Here is a 16886-nt window from a genome sequence, read left to right as displayed (position 1 = left end):
TGCATATTACATAGTTAGCTACCTACTTTTCAGCGATTCTCAGTGCGGGGGTATCAACTCAGTCACGATCCCGACGACGATAGCTTCAATCGAGAACAATTGCCTTAGACCTACTCGGACAATGTAAAGTAAGCTTCATACACGCACTTTAAAATCAAACCTGAAATTTAAGTATTTAAGTAAATGTGAGCTTTCCTTACTCGGTCAGGTCTCATTGCCGAAAATCTATGACGTTTTGAAGCTGTCTCGGCTTAAGTGGCCTTCCTGTTCAGGATAGACTTGTCCACCGCTCCGCATGCAAATCCGAGATGCATCCTTTTGTTCCGATTTTAGGCCGGGAAGGCATTGATAACACGGCGTATGCATGGTGGTACTATCAGCGGCAGTAAATGCGTACACATGAAATAGTTAATATCGGAACTCCGATGTTTAGGTATAATTCCATACAGATAAGCAATCTACTTCTAAGCCTGTTCTGTATAAAGAGACGATAGCAAACCAACCTCTCCAATTTGTTACTTTTAACCTTTTTATCGTCAGAAGATTGGAGTTGCCACTTTCGACGACAAAGTAAGCCTGGAAGCATCTCATTTTAAAATTCTCTTCTCTTAGTGAAACTAGTATATTATCATTACTTCGATATCATAGATCCACTAAACCCTAAGCCGAGGTTCGTATATCATTACGAGTAACCAAGCAGAAAGGCGTCAAAAAAGCTGGCGCACCTTTTCTAACAATTATCCTGGTAGGTGCGCCACCTTTTTTGACGTCCTTCTGCCAAGTAGGTACAGAAAACCTCTTTTGTCTCCTTGGTTCTACAAGAAGATTAAGATATTAAACCCGTTGAATAAGATCGTAAAAGTTTATAGGAGCAGGGTTGCAGATAACTTACCAAGTGTCGGCTTCCATTTAGATATGGCTTCTTTTAGTAAGATCTATCTAGGTACTCACAACGTAACCCTGTTCCCTAACGGGATAGAGGTTCGGATACGGATCCGTGCACCTCAGCCGCATCCGTAGTGTATTATTGCAGGGTAGGTAAATATCATAAGATATTAAGGCCTGATAATGTCGAGACTCCAGAGGATCCCGTCGGTCCCGGGTCAGGGGTTTATTCTTATTCTCCGACGTCATTGGCAGGCCGAAGGTGTACAGTATTGCCAGCCTTGAAGGCTAAAATCATATCGGGACGTGTCTCTATCTTCAGGTAATTTTAAAAATCGATGCGCCTGGCTAGCCTTAGCGTAGACTCAAGCTCAAATAGGGCACAACTCGAACCAGTAAAAAATTAGTGAAGTAGTTAGTGTGTAAGACGCCTCAACAGGTACGGACGGGGTATGATTGGTTAATTGAGGTTTATCTAATTCTTCGGAACATCCGCAGATGTGCGTGGCCAGTGCTTAGCTCTCCCCCTGAGATGATGATCGACGAGGCCATGCTTCATAGATCCTACACCATTGTCAGCCCTCTGACTCCTACATAATAAGCGGGTGTCTAGGCTTCGAGGCCTTGTCGGGTGAACACGTCGTCATCGCGATTATGCGTGTTGCTTAGCTATTGTATCAAAGCATTGGGCTAAACCTTGGCTCTTCTGCATAGGTTCTGCACATTTATATTAACCTGCTATGCCGGCGCCGTTTTCAGGCGAGAAGCACCTGAAGATCTTAATGAGCAAAGACCACGAGAATATTAATTAACCTACTTCATTTGTCGGCTTTTGTTACGGGCTCTCTGGAAAGACGCCTCCTACACGGCTAGCTGCATTGACATGCTCCGATGACATAAACCCCCACGGTTTGTTTTTTTCCTCACTTCCATATGCAAAGTACGTTGACAAGAGGTACGTAGGTGCCCTATCCACTCCATAATCCTTAGGTGATAGACAGGCCGTAGAGTCCCTGAAATCTTCTCTACACAGTACACTACCTAGCTTCGATCGTTCTAGATCGACTGCTACATTCGGCCAGACCAAATCGTTGGGATACGTAGTAGTATACTATCTTGTACCTATTTGGTTAGGTATACCATTGGCTTAAGTACGCGTATTTTGTAAGACTGTATTAGCGCTAAAATTACCGAGAAGCAATTTCGCTAAACGTCGACGTTGTGCGTAAGTGTTTGAGCACCAGTGGCGGTTGTGGACATATTAGTCAAGTAAAGCCAAGGCAATGGTGGCTTAGAAAAGTACTCAAGAAATCTCTTGTAAGATTATACAAGTATATACCGCGATTACAAGATACGCCACTAGCTGAAGTTTTTGGGCGGAGTGTTGTTGCTCTTTTCCAAACAAAGATTATCCTTCTATCATTACTAGGCTAGCCGAGACTACACACTGGAATTCTTTAATGTTAGATACACAAATATATCAGGGCACATGGGAAGCCTAAGTTGAAACAGGCTTGTTCATATCTAAGTTACACAGGTTACCTCGGGATAGTTACCTATCAACCATAGTGACTATACTTGACCATGTAGGGAATGATAGCGGCAGAGAATACCGGTCGGAGATTCGCATACTGCAGGTCTCGATTCCCCGTTTTCCGACATAATTGGATTACCGAAAAAGCATGACCGATCATGTTGGCTACCGGAGGCGTACGAACACAGACCTCTGTTGCGCGCCGTTTCGCCCTTTGCTACGGTAGTGCGGCCGGCAGTCTGTATAATGTAGGACGACGGCGAATAGTGAAACCCGAACTCGCGTACATATTCCAGTCGCGTGCTGTTCATGTAAAACGTGACTAGCTATGACGTCTCATCTAGTTAGTATGAAGCGGAATTGTGTTGGATTTTTAGGAATGTGAAACATAAAAATACGTCTTGAATTGCTACCTTAGGTATAATATGTACCTGTATTAGGGGTCGAGACACTCGTCTCAAATCTCTTAGGAAGACTTACTGATGTCTTACGGGTCTAAAATATGGATTAAACATAAGCAGAATTGGTATGTATTGATCTATTTAGTAACACATGTTATACAGACGGCAAGGGGCCTATCTCCAGTATGGCAAGATCTTTGTCCATCGATACAACATGCCAGAAGCCAACGACCTTATAGAGCAAATACGTCTGGGCAAGTTATAACGAGCCTCTACCTTGCGGCTCGGAGCCTAGGTTAACTTAGGTACATAATTAAGGTAATTAATACCTATATACTATTCACCCTCATCTCTTGGATTGCATGCCGCTGAGACATATATAATACTTATTGAGACGAGGAAATACCTAAAGTAGAAAAACAGGGACTCGCTTCTTACGGTTACATTAAACGCACTCAGCCAGCCCCTTGCAAGACAAATAGTTGTATGACCATTCCTCCGTAGCATACAGGACAGCGTATCAGAACAATACTGACTGCTCGCCCTCCCATACCTTAAACAAATACAGATACCACAATCACGTCAGGCTTTCTGTTAGTGCAAGCATAGCTAGAATATGATAAACTAAAACGGGTATTTTCTTCAGTAAACGAATTCTATTCGCGACAACACATCGCAATACATGTACGTAGACCTATCTCTACTTCCTTCCAGTCCCCGTACCCAGGGGGAATATTCGATGCGTCCATTCCTAGCCCAGTAAAGTAAAACAACACAACGCGATTCCAACCCAACAACGCCTTTGCCAAACGATGGTCCGCTATGCCCTGACGAGTGATAACTCCGTTCGTTCCCGACTCCTAATCCCGAGGTTGCGCGTACAGTAAGTAACTTAGGTACATACAGTTTATACCAGGTGCTGGACACTAGACAACGCCATGTCACCGCATGGGGGACACAGCGGGGCTGTTCTCCTGGCTCTTATGCAGACTCTCGAGGCTTTCCACCATAGCTAGGACCCGTGTCCGCGGCCGCTCCAGCCGCACTACTTGTGCGGAAAACACATCGCCGTCCGGGTCCACCACTGGTGACCGCGATGGCTTCCTCTTCCGGGACCCGCTGCCCGGCTCCACGCCTAGTAGACGCACGCCCTCCTCTCGTAACGACGTGGGCGTACGATGTATCGGGGTGTTTGGCTGTCTGCCCCTATCCGTAACGCGCTTCCACTCGGCCTCCAGCTCCTCGCCTACTTCGCGCAGGATCTGCTTCTCAGCTTCTCGAGCTTCGGCTTCTCGAGCTTCGGCTTCTCGAGCTTCGGCTAGACTTGTGTCGTCCTCATTTGAGCTTGGGAGCGGAGTACCAAGATCCTGCTCTTCTATCGTAACGGGCGCGCCACGACTTTCTGTTATGTCCTGTTCCCGATTTACCTCCGGACTCACAACCATGACGTCCTTGCCGCTCTCCGTGTCGGGCTCGGCGTTGACCACGCGCAGGGGCTCCCTAGGCACCGTGAACATGACTTGCACGAGCCGTCTCTCGACGGCCTTTTCGATATCCCACTCCTCGTCTTCTTCTTCCGCCGTGGCGCGCTCCTGGGTATTCGCACTTGTTGTACCCCTGCCTTTACCTTTCTCGCTGTACCTCTGCTCCATGCCCTCCCAGTCCCCTCTCCCGCTCTTCCTGCGCAGCAACCCTCCAGCCGCAATATCGCTCAGACCACTGCGCCGCATATCGTAATCGTTTGCGTCCGCGAAGCTATCGTCGGCAGGCCTCTCTCTATCGGGTGTCTCGGATGGGCTGGGGCCGTTGAACGCGCGGCGCAGACTGCCGAGCCAGTTGCGCCGCGGCTTGTTCTTGCTCGGGCTTCCCGGCGTCTCGTCATCGTCCCGGTTTTTCCCCATAAGCAAAGCCGGTCCCTCGGCTTGGAGCGCTGCGAAACTACTCTTAGCAGTGTTGTAACTAGGCGCCGAGCTCGAACTGCTGCTTCCCCCGCGCCCTTCGTCGCTTGTAGCCCCTAAGGCGGCGGCTGCAATGCCGAATCCGGTGCGGAGGACTGAGCGCACCGAGTCCGAGCGACTCACACCTAGGTTACTGCGGTTGGACTCGGAGACGTTGCTTTCTGTTCGCGAGTCATCGGGGCCCCGTCTCGTTGGGGATATCTGCCCGGAAGCTGCTGATATGCGCGCCGCGCTGCGACTGTTTAGTAACGCATCCATGGCCTCAACATCGGTCATCCAGTCCTGGACCTCCGGGTCCGTGGTGAGACGGCGCTCTTCGGGGCTGGGCGTTATTGAGGCACGGTTGGAGGGTGGGAACGAAATCTGATTCTCTTGCGTCGGCGTGAGGAACGGGTCGGAGTCATGTCTACCATCGGTATTCATGTCCCGCAGAGGGCTAACGGGCTCGCTTGTAATGTCACCGTCGTGAAGCGAGCCGTCTTCATCTGCTTCAATAATGGGGTGGATCCCACTCGATGGCGGATCATACGTATTTCGGCGGGACAGCGGCTTCCTTGCTACCTGCGCTGGGGACATGCCGCCGTACCACGATTGTTGGCCGTTGTCTAAGCTGGTACGGGCTGTCTGCAGGCTCTGGTAGCCGAACGAGCGGTTCCCCCGCAGATACGGATCTGGGCCACCTGTATACCAAATTCCGCCAGGGTGATCTTGCTCTGTCATTTCGTCGTCGTGGGGCAGGAATCGAGAGGTGTCTTGGGCGAGTGCGCGGATGGCGGAGTCCCGGATCGTACGCCTGTGGCGTTTCCGGCGGCGGTATAAAAGGAATAGTAGGATGGCAATGATAATAGCTACGCAACCTAAGCCGATGCCTAGTCCAATTCCTAAGCGTGTACCAACATCGCTATCGCCACTAATCGAGTCACCGCCCGGATCCGTCCCAGCGAATGTCGGGTTTGTATAATCGCTAGACCAGCTCATTGATGTGAGGTTGAGGAACATCGGCATACTGTCACCGCTAGAGGCTTGTCTCTTAGTTGTGGTTCCAGATGATGATATGTTGTAGCCTCCGTAGACCATCATAATGTTTCCAGGTAGTAGTGCAGCACCATGTCCATATAATCCCGGACCTGGTGGTTGAACATCAGGAATAGACCACTGCCACTCCCCATTCCCGCCGTAGCTAGCTCCGATGTTGAGAATAGCCAGTTGTGGTGTAGCAGCTTGAGTTAAGTCACCAACCCAACCGCCAAGAATGATTAAAGAAGTCCCGTCTTCACTTAGTACTGCTGTGTGGCCAGATCGACTGTCTATCGTGTCTATATCGTTGCTTTTGACCGCAAGTTCGGTGTTGGCAGAACTCGAATTCCCTACGTTAATGTTGGAAATGAAACTCCAGCTTTCCTCCGGTAAACTCCATATTGCGACGGTGCTCATATTGATAAATGCGTTCTCGGTATGACCACCTAATAGTACATAGTTGATTTGTTGGGTAACTATGCCTGATCGATTGGAGACAGAAGGGGATAAGCCGGTGAATGTGAACCCAGCCTCAGGCACCGGAGGACCATTATTAGAGACTGGGCCGACTATAAATTTCCCCGAACCAGTTGTAGATGACGCAATCTTAACCATCTGGTTCGAATAGGCGGCCTTTTCTTGTGGTGTACTTCCGTTTGCGGTCTCATCGGGACACATTCCTCCATAAACATAAGTGCTGGCCTGTGATAGCACAGGCGCCAGAGTGTTTGAAAAGCTAAAGCCGGTGCCCAAGAAGCTTGGTCCTACTTGTACATCATCTGCCTCAGTCGCTAGCGTAGTGCTCGCTTTGATCCAAGACGACGACGCATCGTCGTTAGGAGACGGGTTGAACGTCCAGATTTCGGAACTTGCTGGCGATGAACAGTCGCCGGCGTAGACGATGAGCGATCCATTGTCCGCAAGCGACGGTATGAATGCCGTGTTATTTGTATCAAGAAAGGGTACATTTGACGACAAGGTTTGGAAGGGCAACGATGAAGCTCGGAGGTTTCCGGAAAAGTTGAGCGCTAACAGGTTGACCCAACCTCCTTGTGGCGAGAATATGTATGCCACGTTGGTAGTCGCATTGTCTTGGGCTGGCGCGGGTTTCAACTCTGGAATGAAGATACTCGTAGGAATATACGGCAATGTCTGAGCTACACCAAGTGTCGTGAACCGCGCCCAGGCCGTAACGAGTATCAGATACCGGATACCTGCCGTCACCCGTGACGCTTTTGATGTACCGCTGGCAAACATCGACGTCGTCCCCAAGGAATAATGCATCGCTCTACCTAGCTCAACCCTGTAGGAAGCATCGTCTACCTGGCTTAGCCCAATCGCATCCAGAAACCCGTGAGTAACAACTTGAAAAGATGTAAATCGACGACTATAACGCGAACCCCACAACCCCGATTCTCAATTCATGACCTATAGGTGAGAGACTAGGTTCCACGATCAAGACAGCTAGGCGGGGATGAGTTATGAGTTGTTTCAAGCAGCAGGGTTAGGTGAAGAGCACGGAGCAAGGTAGGGTCTTGTTATTTGGCCTGGCGTACAGGACAGATGCCCCAGATTATGGATGATGGCGGGGGATCTATTGGCACCACACCTTGTAAGCTTGTCATACAAACAAAGTACTGGCGTTGTTTGGGGGCCAAACAATATAGAACAGACTGACGGGAGACGGAGTTGTGGTTACAAGAGATGAGAGGAATATCTCGAACAAGTCAAATAACTACATAGGATCGATATTACTCTATAGCAGATTTTCCTATTATTTCTTCTCTTCTTTTCCGACCTTCTTGGCCAACTATGCATCTCAGGGTAGCACCAGGGAATTCTTGTTTGGAGGGGTTGAAAGTCGGTTGTCAGGGCAACGTTCCTGAAAAGAAATAATATATCGGGAACTTCCGAGAAGTCCCAAAGGTCACAGCCATCACTTAATGAAGATTGACTTTCGTGAGATCAGCACAACGCGTAATTCGCAATTCAATACCGCACCAATACATACGCGGTGTCACCACAATAAAATTATTGGTTAAACCTATACTTAAGTATCTCCTACATATACCACATACATTAGGTACCTCTCATTAGTTGTGAGGGATGGAATAAAGTCCATGTATCTCTCCTCTAAACCAAGAAATAAGGTGCCCCAATCCCAAATCCATCTTAGACTAACAACCGGAAATGTCGTGACTGAATGCTCGAAATCCAACCCTCCCCCTTTCCCCGTAGAGCTAGTTCGGATCAAATGCACTCGGCAATCTGCTCCATCCAGCCAAACTCTGCCCGGCTTATCTGCCCCTCCTGAGCAAGCTGCTCCAGTACACTTCTGACCCGCGCGACTCCTGCCTTCGCGTTACTCATCACCATATTGCGTTCTTCGTACTGCTCGAGCAGAGAGGGGGTTATTAGGTAGCCGTCCTCGGTCTTGGTGGCTCCTGTGGGAACTTTGATTTGCGCCTGTTGTCGTCCCCGTTTGTACGCGGCTAACTCTGCCCTCAGGTTATTGCGTTCTGCGGCGCCCTCTTCGAACTTGGCTCGGAGGGCGTCTCTTTCTGTCTCGATCGCTGCTATCCTTTCCGACGTCTTGACCGAGTCTTCGCCTTGAGCCTCTTCGTAGATCCTGTTGAGATGGTTTAGCCTCCCTAGTTCCTCTTCTTGTATCTTAGTGGCGCTCTCGAGATCAGCTTTGTTAACAGTTAGACGGTTAACCTCAATCCCTAGCTCTTTGATATTCTTTTCCATGTCCCTGTGCCTCTTGTCCCAGGCCGAAGTCCGGTCTGGGTTTGACGGTGCTGGGATTGTAACTACCGTCGGCCGATTTTCTATCTCTTTGGTGTACGACGTGTTGGGGCGGTCCGAGAAAGCCGGGAGGACGAATATGGGACCGTGGCCGCTACCTCTTAATCTATAAAATCTAGTCTCGAGGTCGACGTGGGCGATACCCCGGAGGTAGTCCTCTCCCTCGTCGTTTCGATCCCGTAGCGCTTCTCCAACCACGTTCCGATGAGACCACTGGCGATCTCGTGAAACGCCCTTTGCTTCGCTCTTGTCGAGCATCTGATGGATAAACGTAAAAACATCCTCTCCGGCGTTGGCCAATATCCAGCGATCCTGCGGGAACACGATTTCTCTGCCAGACCGTCCGTCTGGGCCTTGTACGCTCAAGTGTTGCGCCGGAACGATAGCCTCGCTCGCAAGAAGATCCATTGCATTGGCGTAAGCGATCTCAAGTTCATGCATGCGGCACATGAGTTGTTGTGTGTGCAAGAGCCACTGCCCGACCAAGGTTGCTTTTACGTTCTCTAGCTCTGGGTGCTCAGTTACTTCGTCTTTATCAGTAGGAATGATTCCGAGTATCCCACCCATGGCCGAGTACTCATGGTCGAGTCTCTCGAGACACTCGTTGGCATGCATGAGCAATGTCATGTGAGTTTGAAAGGGACGGACTAGCTGAGCATGATCATCTTCGACCATTTTAAGGTCAGTCTCGGTTAGCGGGCAATGGAATACCACGCCTTCCTCATCGCTATTTTGCTTGACTAAGTTGACTAAACTATTCAGTGGCATTCGGTGGGCCTTGTCGATGTTATCATACGGAACCTGCAAGTTGTTCAACCAGTCATAAGCTTGGTGTCTTGGAAACGTGTCCCGGTGTATCTTCCGTCCCTGTTCATCTTGCTGGGGAAGGTTTTCGTTGTCGACCTCAGCTCCTATAGTATTCGGTGCAATGGTCGATATCAAGTAAGTTAGAGACTGGGCGTGCTGCTTTAGAGCTTCTAGAGTTGGCGGCCGGCCAGGGGTAGACAAGTAACCGCAATTGACATGGTCGAGCATTTTGGGATTCGACGAAGGGTTTTCATGGTAGTGGTTAGAATAATATGGCTTTGACCAGTGAGTGGCCCCAACGTAGCCATCCATGCCATCGTACACATCTTGCACTTGTCCGTCGGCCATCTTGAAAGCAATCTCACTCAGCGCACGTCTTAGCTAGTACGAGTAAGGTGACAACACTCCTTCTGGGAATAAGATAGATATTTTTTTACGAAGGAAAGCGAGAGTAGACAGGAAGAAAGAACTGGTCAGTATGGGAACTATTCTTGATGAATCATTAAAAGAGTGAAAGAAATATCTTTTGACACCGGAATGGCAAGACAATCCATTGAGCTGCACAACATTCCAGTGCCATTTTAGTGCCATAAAAATTCCGCGAACAATGAAAGCGGCATGATAGATGCCTGTAATAAGCATGCTCGAAAATATTTGCTTCAGGACGCCTAATAAGAACGTCTATAGATACATGTACCTATCGATTCTGACGAAAAGACTAAGAAGAAAACTCTAGGATTAGCGAACGAATCTGCCTATCTCACCGAATCTTACGTATTTCGAGAAAAAGAGGCTATTAGTTACTTGCAATTTCACGAAGACTAATAGACACCTAGTAGACACAGCGTAAAGAAGCTCCAAGTACCGACTTCTTTATCCGGATTCGGTTGCCTCTAGGAAAGTAGACACGTATGGAATGAATGAGTCTTAGACTTGGTGTGCGTAGAAACTATATCTTCGCCGTACAAGAAATAGCGGTCTCACTCCTTGATCACAACAGACGTTTCCAATACCTATCGTGTTTCTGGAAGTCGAAGTCAGTGTCGCGTTGGAATGAGAATGGGACAGACATGTTGCAGAAACCTAAATATACTTTTAGGTCTTCCCACATCCGGAGCAGGGCCGGCGCCACACGTCAACGATATGTAATTTAGGTACTATCCAACTTAATTAGGCGCAATTGTTAATGTAAAGAAATGAACTATCGTGACCGGAGGCAGCCAGCTATCCATGCCTTTCCGGCTCCATTGCGGTTCTGCACGACGGCGCGAAAATCATGTTCGCTCGGTTTTACAGAAAGGATTAACTGCGTGCGCCATCTCGTAACTAGTTGCAATTCCATCTCTATATATCCCACGTATCGCTTCGCTGCGCAAGTAAGTATACCCGATTAAGGTATATAGAGAAGAGCTGAAAGAATCTATTGCATGAGTCGTGCAACTCAAGACAGTGATGCCGTGCACGAATCTCCTCGTTCGCGGTGGCTTGGGCTAGAATTAGTTGTGGTACGAAGTACCATCACATATTTTGGGCCGAGACAAGAAAATAATTACAGCAACAACGTTTGTCGGAGGCCTGGCGTCGAATTCTAGCGTTTTAGCTCATACGCTACCCTACGATAAAAGACTTATACACGTGTAAGCATGTAGGTACTATGACATGTAGTACGCAAGCGGGTTGGTGCGGCCCCATATCGTCAGATGTCTTCGCTAGGAATGGAATGGCACGCGAGTGCTGGCTAGCTGCTTAGCCGCCGTGTTCATTAGTTGATGCCGGACCTATAATAGTCTTAGTTCAATATATCGATAGTCTGATGTCATTAATGAATTGAGCGAACTATGTAGGTAATAAAATAATAAACAGAAGCAGCCGAGACGATAGAGTTTTTGCTGTAATGCACTTACATGTTCCTAATGTAAGTGAGATCTTGGAAGTTGGAGCGTCGTGTTTTGCTGTTTTCGTCTTGCTTTAAACCTGTTTCTGTCCTGTTGCCCTGCACTATACGAAGCGCCAATCCTAAAACTTACAACATTGCAACATTGCAACATTGTGACAGAGCAATAAAGCAAGCGACATATGAATTGTGTTCTAAAAAGATAAGGGTATACCCATCTTCATTGGAACCTCCTGAAGGTATCGTGCATTTATTGTTTGTTTTATATACTCCTTTTGCTATCTATAGAATTCTCATATACTTGAAACCGATTTATTTCTAAACATTAAACAACTGCCAAAAGTTTATCGGGAGGATCCCGTAAATGTAGAGGGACGCGATTACTTAACATTTTACCCAAAAGTTAGTGGATCTAAAAAGGAAATTGGAAGGTTCCAAGGTTGAACGAACCATGGATCAGCTCGACAAGGGGTCCTCGAGAATCACCGTCCTGCCGTCATAACTTCCCCACCCTTGCAAACACCTACCATCTTACCATCCTGCCATCCCAGTTCCCCGTCCAAGCTTGTGATAGGGCTTGTGAAGATCTGACAGCAAGGATCGTCTCTAAATCCTGAAATTTTCTAGCAACTCTCACACAAGCACACAAGGTCTAGACTTTTTGTAGTTGAGGTTCGCGCTCATATCAAATACCGGTCATACAGACCATAGCATGCATTCACCAATTCACACACTCTTTTTCTTTTTGTGTACTATATCGCTTTTCCTTTGATAGGGAGTGATATTGACAATATATATCCCAGATCTACGGAACGACGATCGCTGACGATTTGCTGGGGCTGATAGTTTCCTCTTTGGCTCGAGTTACACGTACATAGCCGCCTACGTCTTCTGTAATCTGCCTTTGTTGTTCTCCTTCTTCTATACACCGCCCGTAGCTGTTGAAAAAATACACTTGGCGCGGTCAATTGGATTACTACAATTTTGAGCTCTCTTCCGATACTGCTCGAGGCTCAATTAACACCCATCTCCTCGGCCTATCATAATTACCACGCCTCCCATCGAGCAGAGGCATCATCTACAAAAAGGATGAGCGACCCGGGTGACACTCCGCCGGCGTCGGCTGCCTGTAAGATATCAAGACAAAAACCATCAAGGCCAAATGAAAATTGCTAATTTTGGATAGCTCTTTACCTCACTCTCGGGCCTGTTGCTTTGACTGCCGGCATTTATTTCACCATCTTCCTGGTTCTGCGAAAGAGCCAGAGGCGATACTATGCTCCTCGAACCTATCTAGGAAGTCTTCGTCCGAGGTAAGTTAAGAGCTTCGTAGCAAATCGCCTGTTCCATGATTGAATTTACATGCTCACTCTTTATAACTTAGCGAACGATCACCAGCTCTCCCCAATGGGTGGTTTAATTGGATTGGCGAATTTTGGAAGATTCCTGATATCCATGCACTACAGCATCAATCCTTAGATGCTTATCTCTTCCTCCGATTCTTGCGCATTCTAGTCACCATCTGCTTCGCGGGATGCTGTATACTATGGCCGGTGCTCTTCCCTGTGAACGCCACGGGGAGCAATCAGAATGCTTTGCAGGTAGATATGCTCTCTTACGCTCGCGTTGATAAGGACACGCAGTCGAGCCGCTACTATGCTCACACCTTTATGGCCTGGATCTTTTACGGGTTTGTCATGTACACGATCCTACGCGAATCCATATTCTACGTCAACTTGCGACAGGCATTTTTGCTTTCGCCTTTCTATGCTAACCGCATCTCATCGCGAACTGTGCTCTTCGTTTCTGTCCCCGACCAATATCTGGATGAGGCTAGATTACGAAAAATCTTTGGCGACTCAGTCAAGCATGTTTGGATCACGGGCGATACGGAGAAGCTGGACGATCTTGTTAAGGAACGCGACAAGGTCGCTATGAAACTGGAAAAGGCGGAGGTAAAGCTGCTAAAGCTTGCCAATGCCCAACGCATCAAGTCGGCTAAAAAGGGTGGTTCTAACAACGAGAGAGCTGAAGCACCTCTAGACGCGGAGTCGGGTAGCTTAGCTTCTCGCTGGGTTCCCGAGAAGAAACGGCCCACCCACCGACTTGGACTTCTTGGTCTCGTAGGCAAGAAGGTCGACACTATTAACTGGTGCCGGACTGAGCTGGGACGCCTCATCCCCGCCGTCGAGGCTGCGCAGGGAGAATACCGCACTGGAAAATGTAAAAAGATCCCCAGTGTCTTCATCGAGTTCTATCACCAGGCAGACGCCGAATCAGCCTTCCAGGTTTTGTCACATCACCAGGCCTTACAGATGACGCCCAAATATATCGGCATCACGCCTGGCGAAATTGTCTGGAGTGCGCTTAAGGTATCATGGTGGCAGAGGATTGTTCGAAGATTCGCAGTACTTGCCTTCATCACTGCACTCATCATCTTCTGGGCGATTCCGGTCGCTGTGGTCGGTGCAATATCGAATATCACATATCTTGCTAACCAGGTCTTCTTCCTTAAATGGCTCTTGTTGATCCCTGATGTCGTTCTGGGATTCATTCAGGGGTTGCTACCCAGTGTTGCCTTATCTATTCTCATGTCGCTTGTACCTGTGATCATGAGATGTAAGTTTGAATCCTCTACTGTATGTTATCTTACATGTCTAACACTTGGATATAGTATGTGCTAAGCTCTCAGGAGAGCCTTCCCTATCGCGAGTCGAGTTATTCACTCAGAATGCGTACTTCTTTTTCCAGCTTATTCAAGGTTTCTTGGTAGTAACGATCGCATCATCAGCAACAGCTGTCGCAGCACAAATATCCAAAAACCCTGGTTCGATTACAAGCGTTCTAGCAGAGAACCTTCCCAAAGCCTCTAATTTTTACATTTCGTACTTCATCGTACAGGGTCTAGGCGTCGCTGCAAGCGTACTCTCTCAGGTTGCCGGATTCGTAATTTTCACGATCATGTATAAATTCCTAGCAGGGACGCCACGTGCTCTCTATAACAAATGGGCAAACCTCAGCGCCATATCTTGGGGTAGCGTATTGCCGGTATATACCAATATCGCCGTGATTAGTAAGTTCTTCAACGGACTTGGCCTTTGAAATTCATATAACTAATAGTGATAGGTATTACGTACGCTGCTATCGCCCCACTGGTGCTTGGTTTTGCTACCGTCGGTCTCTCGCTATTCTACCTCGCATGGCGTTACAATGTTTTCTTTGTTACGGACACGAGCGTCGACACTCGAGGCTTAATATATCCTCGAGCATTGAAACAGCTCTTCTCTGGCATCTATATTGCTGAGTTGTGTATGATTGGAATTTTTGCTACCTCGGTGGCCATCGGTCCCTTGATTCTCATGGTGGCGTTCCTCGTTTTCACTATTCTATTCCACGTAACTATCAACCACGCCATCGACCCTCTACTTTATAATCTCCCTCGGACTCTTGGGGTTGAAGAGGAATCAAAGTCCCTGCACGTGGAGAGTTCCACTCGACACACTAGCTCATCTACTGCCCAGAACGGCGAACATGATGGTATCGCGGATGCTAAGAAGATATCCTCTGGCGATACTGCCGTTGCGGGGAAGAAGCCAGGGTTCTTGGCCAAGTTCCTGAAGCCGTGGCAGTACTGTGATTATGAAACGATGCGCAAGCTTGTGCCTCACGACCAGGTCGACATGAGCAATCTATACACGGACGAGGTTGAACGTAACGCCTACTTCCCACCTTCGGTCAGCAGCGCAACTCCGCTACTTTGGATCCCCGAAGACCCTATGGGCATCTCGAAGCAAGAGATCCGGGATACTAGCAAGGTGATCCCAATCACGGATGAGGGATGTATACTAAGCGACAAGAACAAACTAGAATGGGATACGGAGGCCGTGCGGCCACCTGTTTGGGAGGAAAAGATCTATTACTAAACTAAACCCAATGCTTGGGGTTTAAGCCTCGTGGCATAATACACTAGGCTCACCGAAGAATCACTCTAATGGAGATCTGGCCCTCGTATTGGCTTTCTCCGTGGTTGTTCCAAATTTGTCTTCTGTTTTGGGTTACGATATTCAAGTTTGGGTCGTTAGGATTAGGATGAATGTTGTTTTAGGTTGTTATTGATCGGGATTGTTGAAGTCGATAACGATAAAGGATATCGCTTACAGGAGTACTGAAATGTCTATTATACCCTTCCGATGAAGTTTTGCGAGTATCAGGTTAATTACTGATTATAATAATGAAGATGATGGCATTCGAATATAACGATCCTTTGTTGTGATTAATTCGTTGTCTACCTGTCTACCTGTCATACTATTAAAGAAATGTCGGGCAAAAAGAAAAAGTACAATCTCAACAACCTTGACGCTCAGGTACGTACATTACATAAGCCAATATTTCAGGTGGCTGCTGAAAAGAGCCAAGGCTAGGGCAATTCAACCAATCAAAGCGTCACATGGTCGTCTCATGACGTGCCCACCCCAACCTTGCGTAGCATGTATGTAGCATACCTATAGCACAGACCTCCTTAGCCTCTTTAGCTTTATCGTAATCCACTGTTTGTCTCTTCCATATCTTCACCCACTTTCTGTTGAGCAGTTAGTTATTTATCTACAAAGTGTAACCCGAAACCATAAAAACATAAAACTCTCTTCGCTTTACTTACTTCAAGCAAGTCTCGTCACTCACTAATCTAAGAGTTTTATCACCCCAATTCGCAATGAGATTCTCTACCGCCTGCGTGGCTGCCATGTCCGCTAGCCTGGCTTCGGCTGGAGGCTGGTTTGGCGGATCTAATGAAGTCGTCATCAAGGACGTGCAGAAGGTCCCTGGTGACTCTCCGCTCGAGTTCTGCGATTCGGACCACAGCAATGATATTATCAAGATAGAGAGCGTCGATTTGTTACCGAATCCTCCTGAGTCGTACGTTTGTCTAGGAGAAGATGAATTGCTATGTTGAATAAAGACCTCTCTGCTAACTGATGAATAATGTGTATAGTGGTGCTGAGCTGGTTATCCGCGCCACGGGAACCGTATTCGAACGTATCGAGGAAGGCGCCTACGTCGACATTGTCGTCAAGTACGGTCTGATCCGCCTCCTTGCTACCAGGGCCGACCTGTGCGAACAGATTGGGAATGTTGATCTCGAGTGCCCCATCGAGAAGGGAGTCCTATCTATCACCAAGTCTGTTGATATTCCCAAGGAAGTTCCTCCGGTATGTTTTTTCCACATGCAACGAATAAATTGGATACCAGTATTAACAAATGTTATAGGGAACATACAACGTCTTCGCTGATGTCGCTACCGCCGAGGGCAAGCCCATCACCTGTCTTCAGGCTACGGTGAAGTTTGGCGGCAGCAAGCAGGACACCATGGGTGATGGTGACCTTTAAACGGCTCCTTAACTACCGAGATGGAGCTGGTATTACCGTATTATCATTTGAAAGCAGGTCCGATTTACAATAGGATTGACGACCACGAATTACGTGGCACTCTTTTGATGGACGCAAGGGCATGCTTTTTCCCACGTCTGGATTTTTATGGACTCGAAGACACCGCAGTTTGATTTTGTTCCCGCAAATGTGTTTCA

At 47.9% G+C, this 16886-nt stretch overlaps 4 protein-coding genes across 4 annotated transcripts; 2 read left to right on the top strand and 2 right to left on the bottom strand.

Moving 5' to 3' along the window:
* Window positions 1-3435: 3435 nt before the first annotated feature.
* F4817DRAFT_327372 (uncharacterized protein) lies at window positions 3436-7639 on the bottom strand. Its single transcript, XM_049302023.1, has one exon. The coding sequence runs from the start codon at window positions 7077-7079 to the stop codon at window positions 3762-3764; it is 3318 nt and encodes a 1105-aa protein (XP_049162531.1). The 5' UTR covers window positions 7080-7639; the 3' UTR covers window positions 3436-3761.
* A 329-nt stretch (window positions 7640-7968) lies between these two features.
* On the bottom strand, window positions 7969-10152 carry F4817DRAFT_242363 (uncharacterized protein). Its single transcript, XM_049299056.1, has one exon. It carries the CDS (start codon window positions 9756-9758, stop codon window positions 8046-8048), a length of 1713 nt encoding a protein of 570 aa, XP_049162530.1. The 5' UTR covers window positions 9759-10152; the 3' UTR covers window positions 7969-8045.
* Window positions 10153-12393: 2241 nt separating this feature from the next.
* On the top strand, window positions 12394-15227 carry F4817DRAFT_356618 (DUF221-domain-containing protein; the record flags this gene model as incomplete). Its single annotated transcript, XM_049305810.1, has 5 exons — window positions 12394-12433; window positions 12491-12617; window positions 12689-13923; window positions 13979-14377; window positions 14431-15227. The coding sequence occupies 5 exons, from the start codon at window positions 12394-12396 to the stop codon at window positions 15225-15227; spliced, it is 2598 nt and encodes an 865-aa protein (XP_049162529.1).
* Window positions 15228-15783: 556 nt separating this feature from the next.
* Window positions 15784-16695, top strand: F4817DRAFT_242107 (phosphatidylinositol/phosphatidylglycerol transfer protein). Its single transcript, XM_049299055.1, has 3 exons — window positions 15784-16218; window positions 16295-16511; window positions 16570-16695. Exons 1-3 carry the CDS (start codon window positions 16016-16018, stop codon window positions 16687-16689), a joined length of 540 nt encoding a protein of 179 aa, XP_049162528.1. The 5' UTR covers window positions 15784-16015; the 3' UTR covers window positions 16690-16695.
* The last annotated feature ends 191 nt before the right edge of the window (window positions 16696-16886 follow it).

The sequence above is a fragment of the Daldinia loculata genome (assembly GCF_022478755.1).
Source record: "Daldinia loculata strain CBS 113971 unplaced genomic scaffold F4817scaffold_6, whole genome shotgun sequence".
Lineage (NCBI taxonomy): Eukaryota > Fungi > Ascomycota > Sordariomycetes > Xylariales > Hypoxylaceae > Daldinia > Daldinia loculata.
This window is presented reverse-complemented; position numbering and strand designations above follow the sequence as displayed.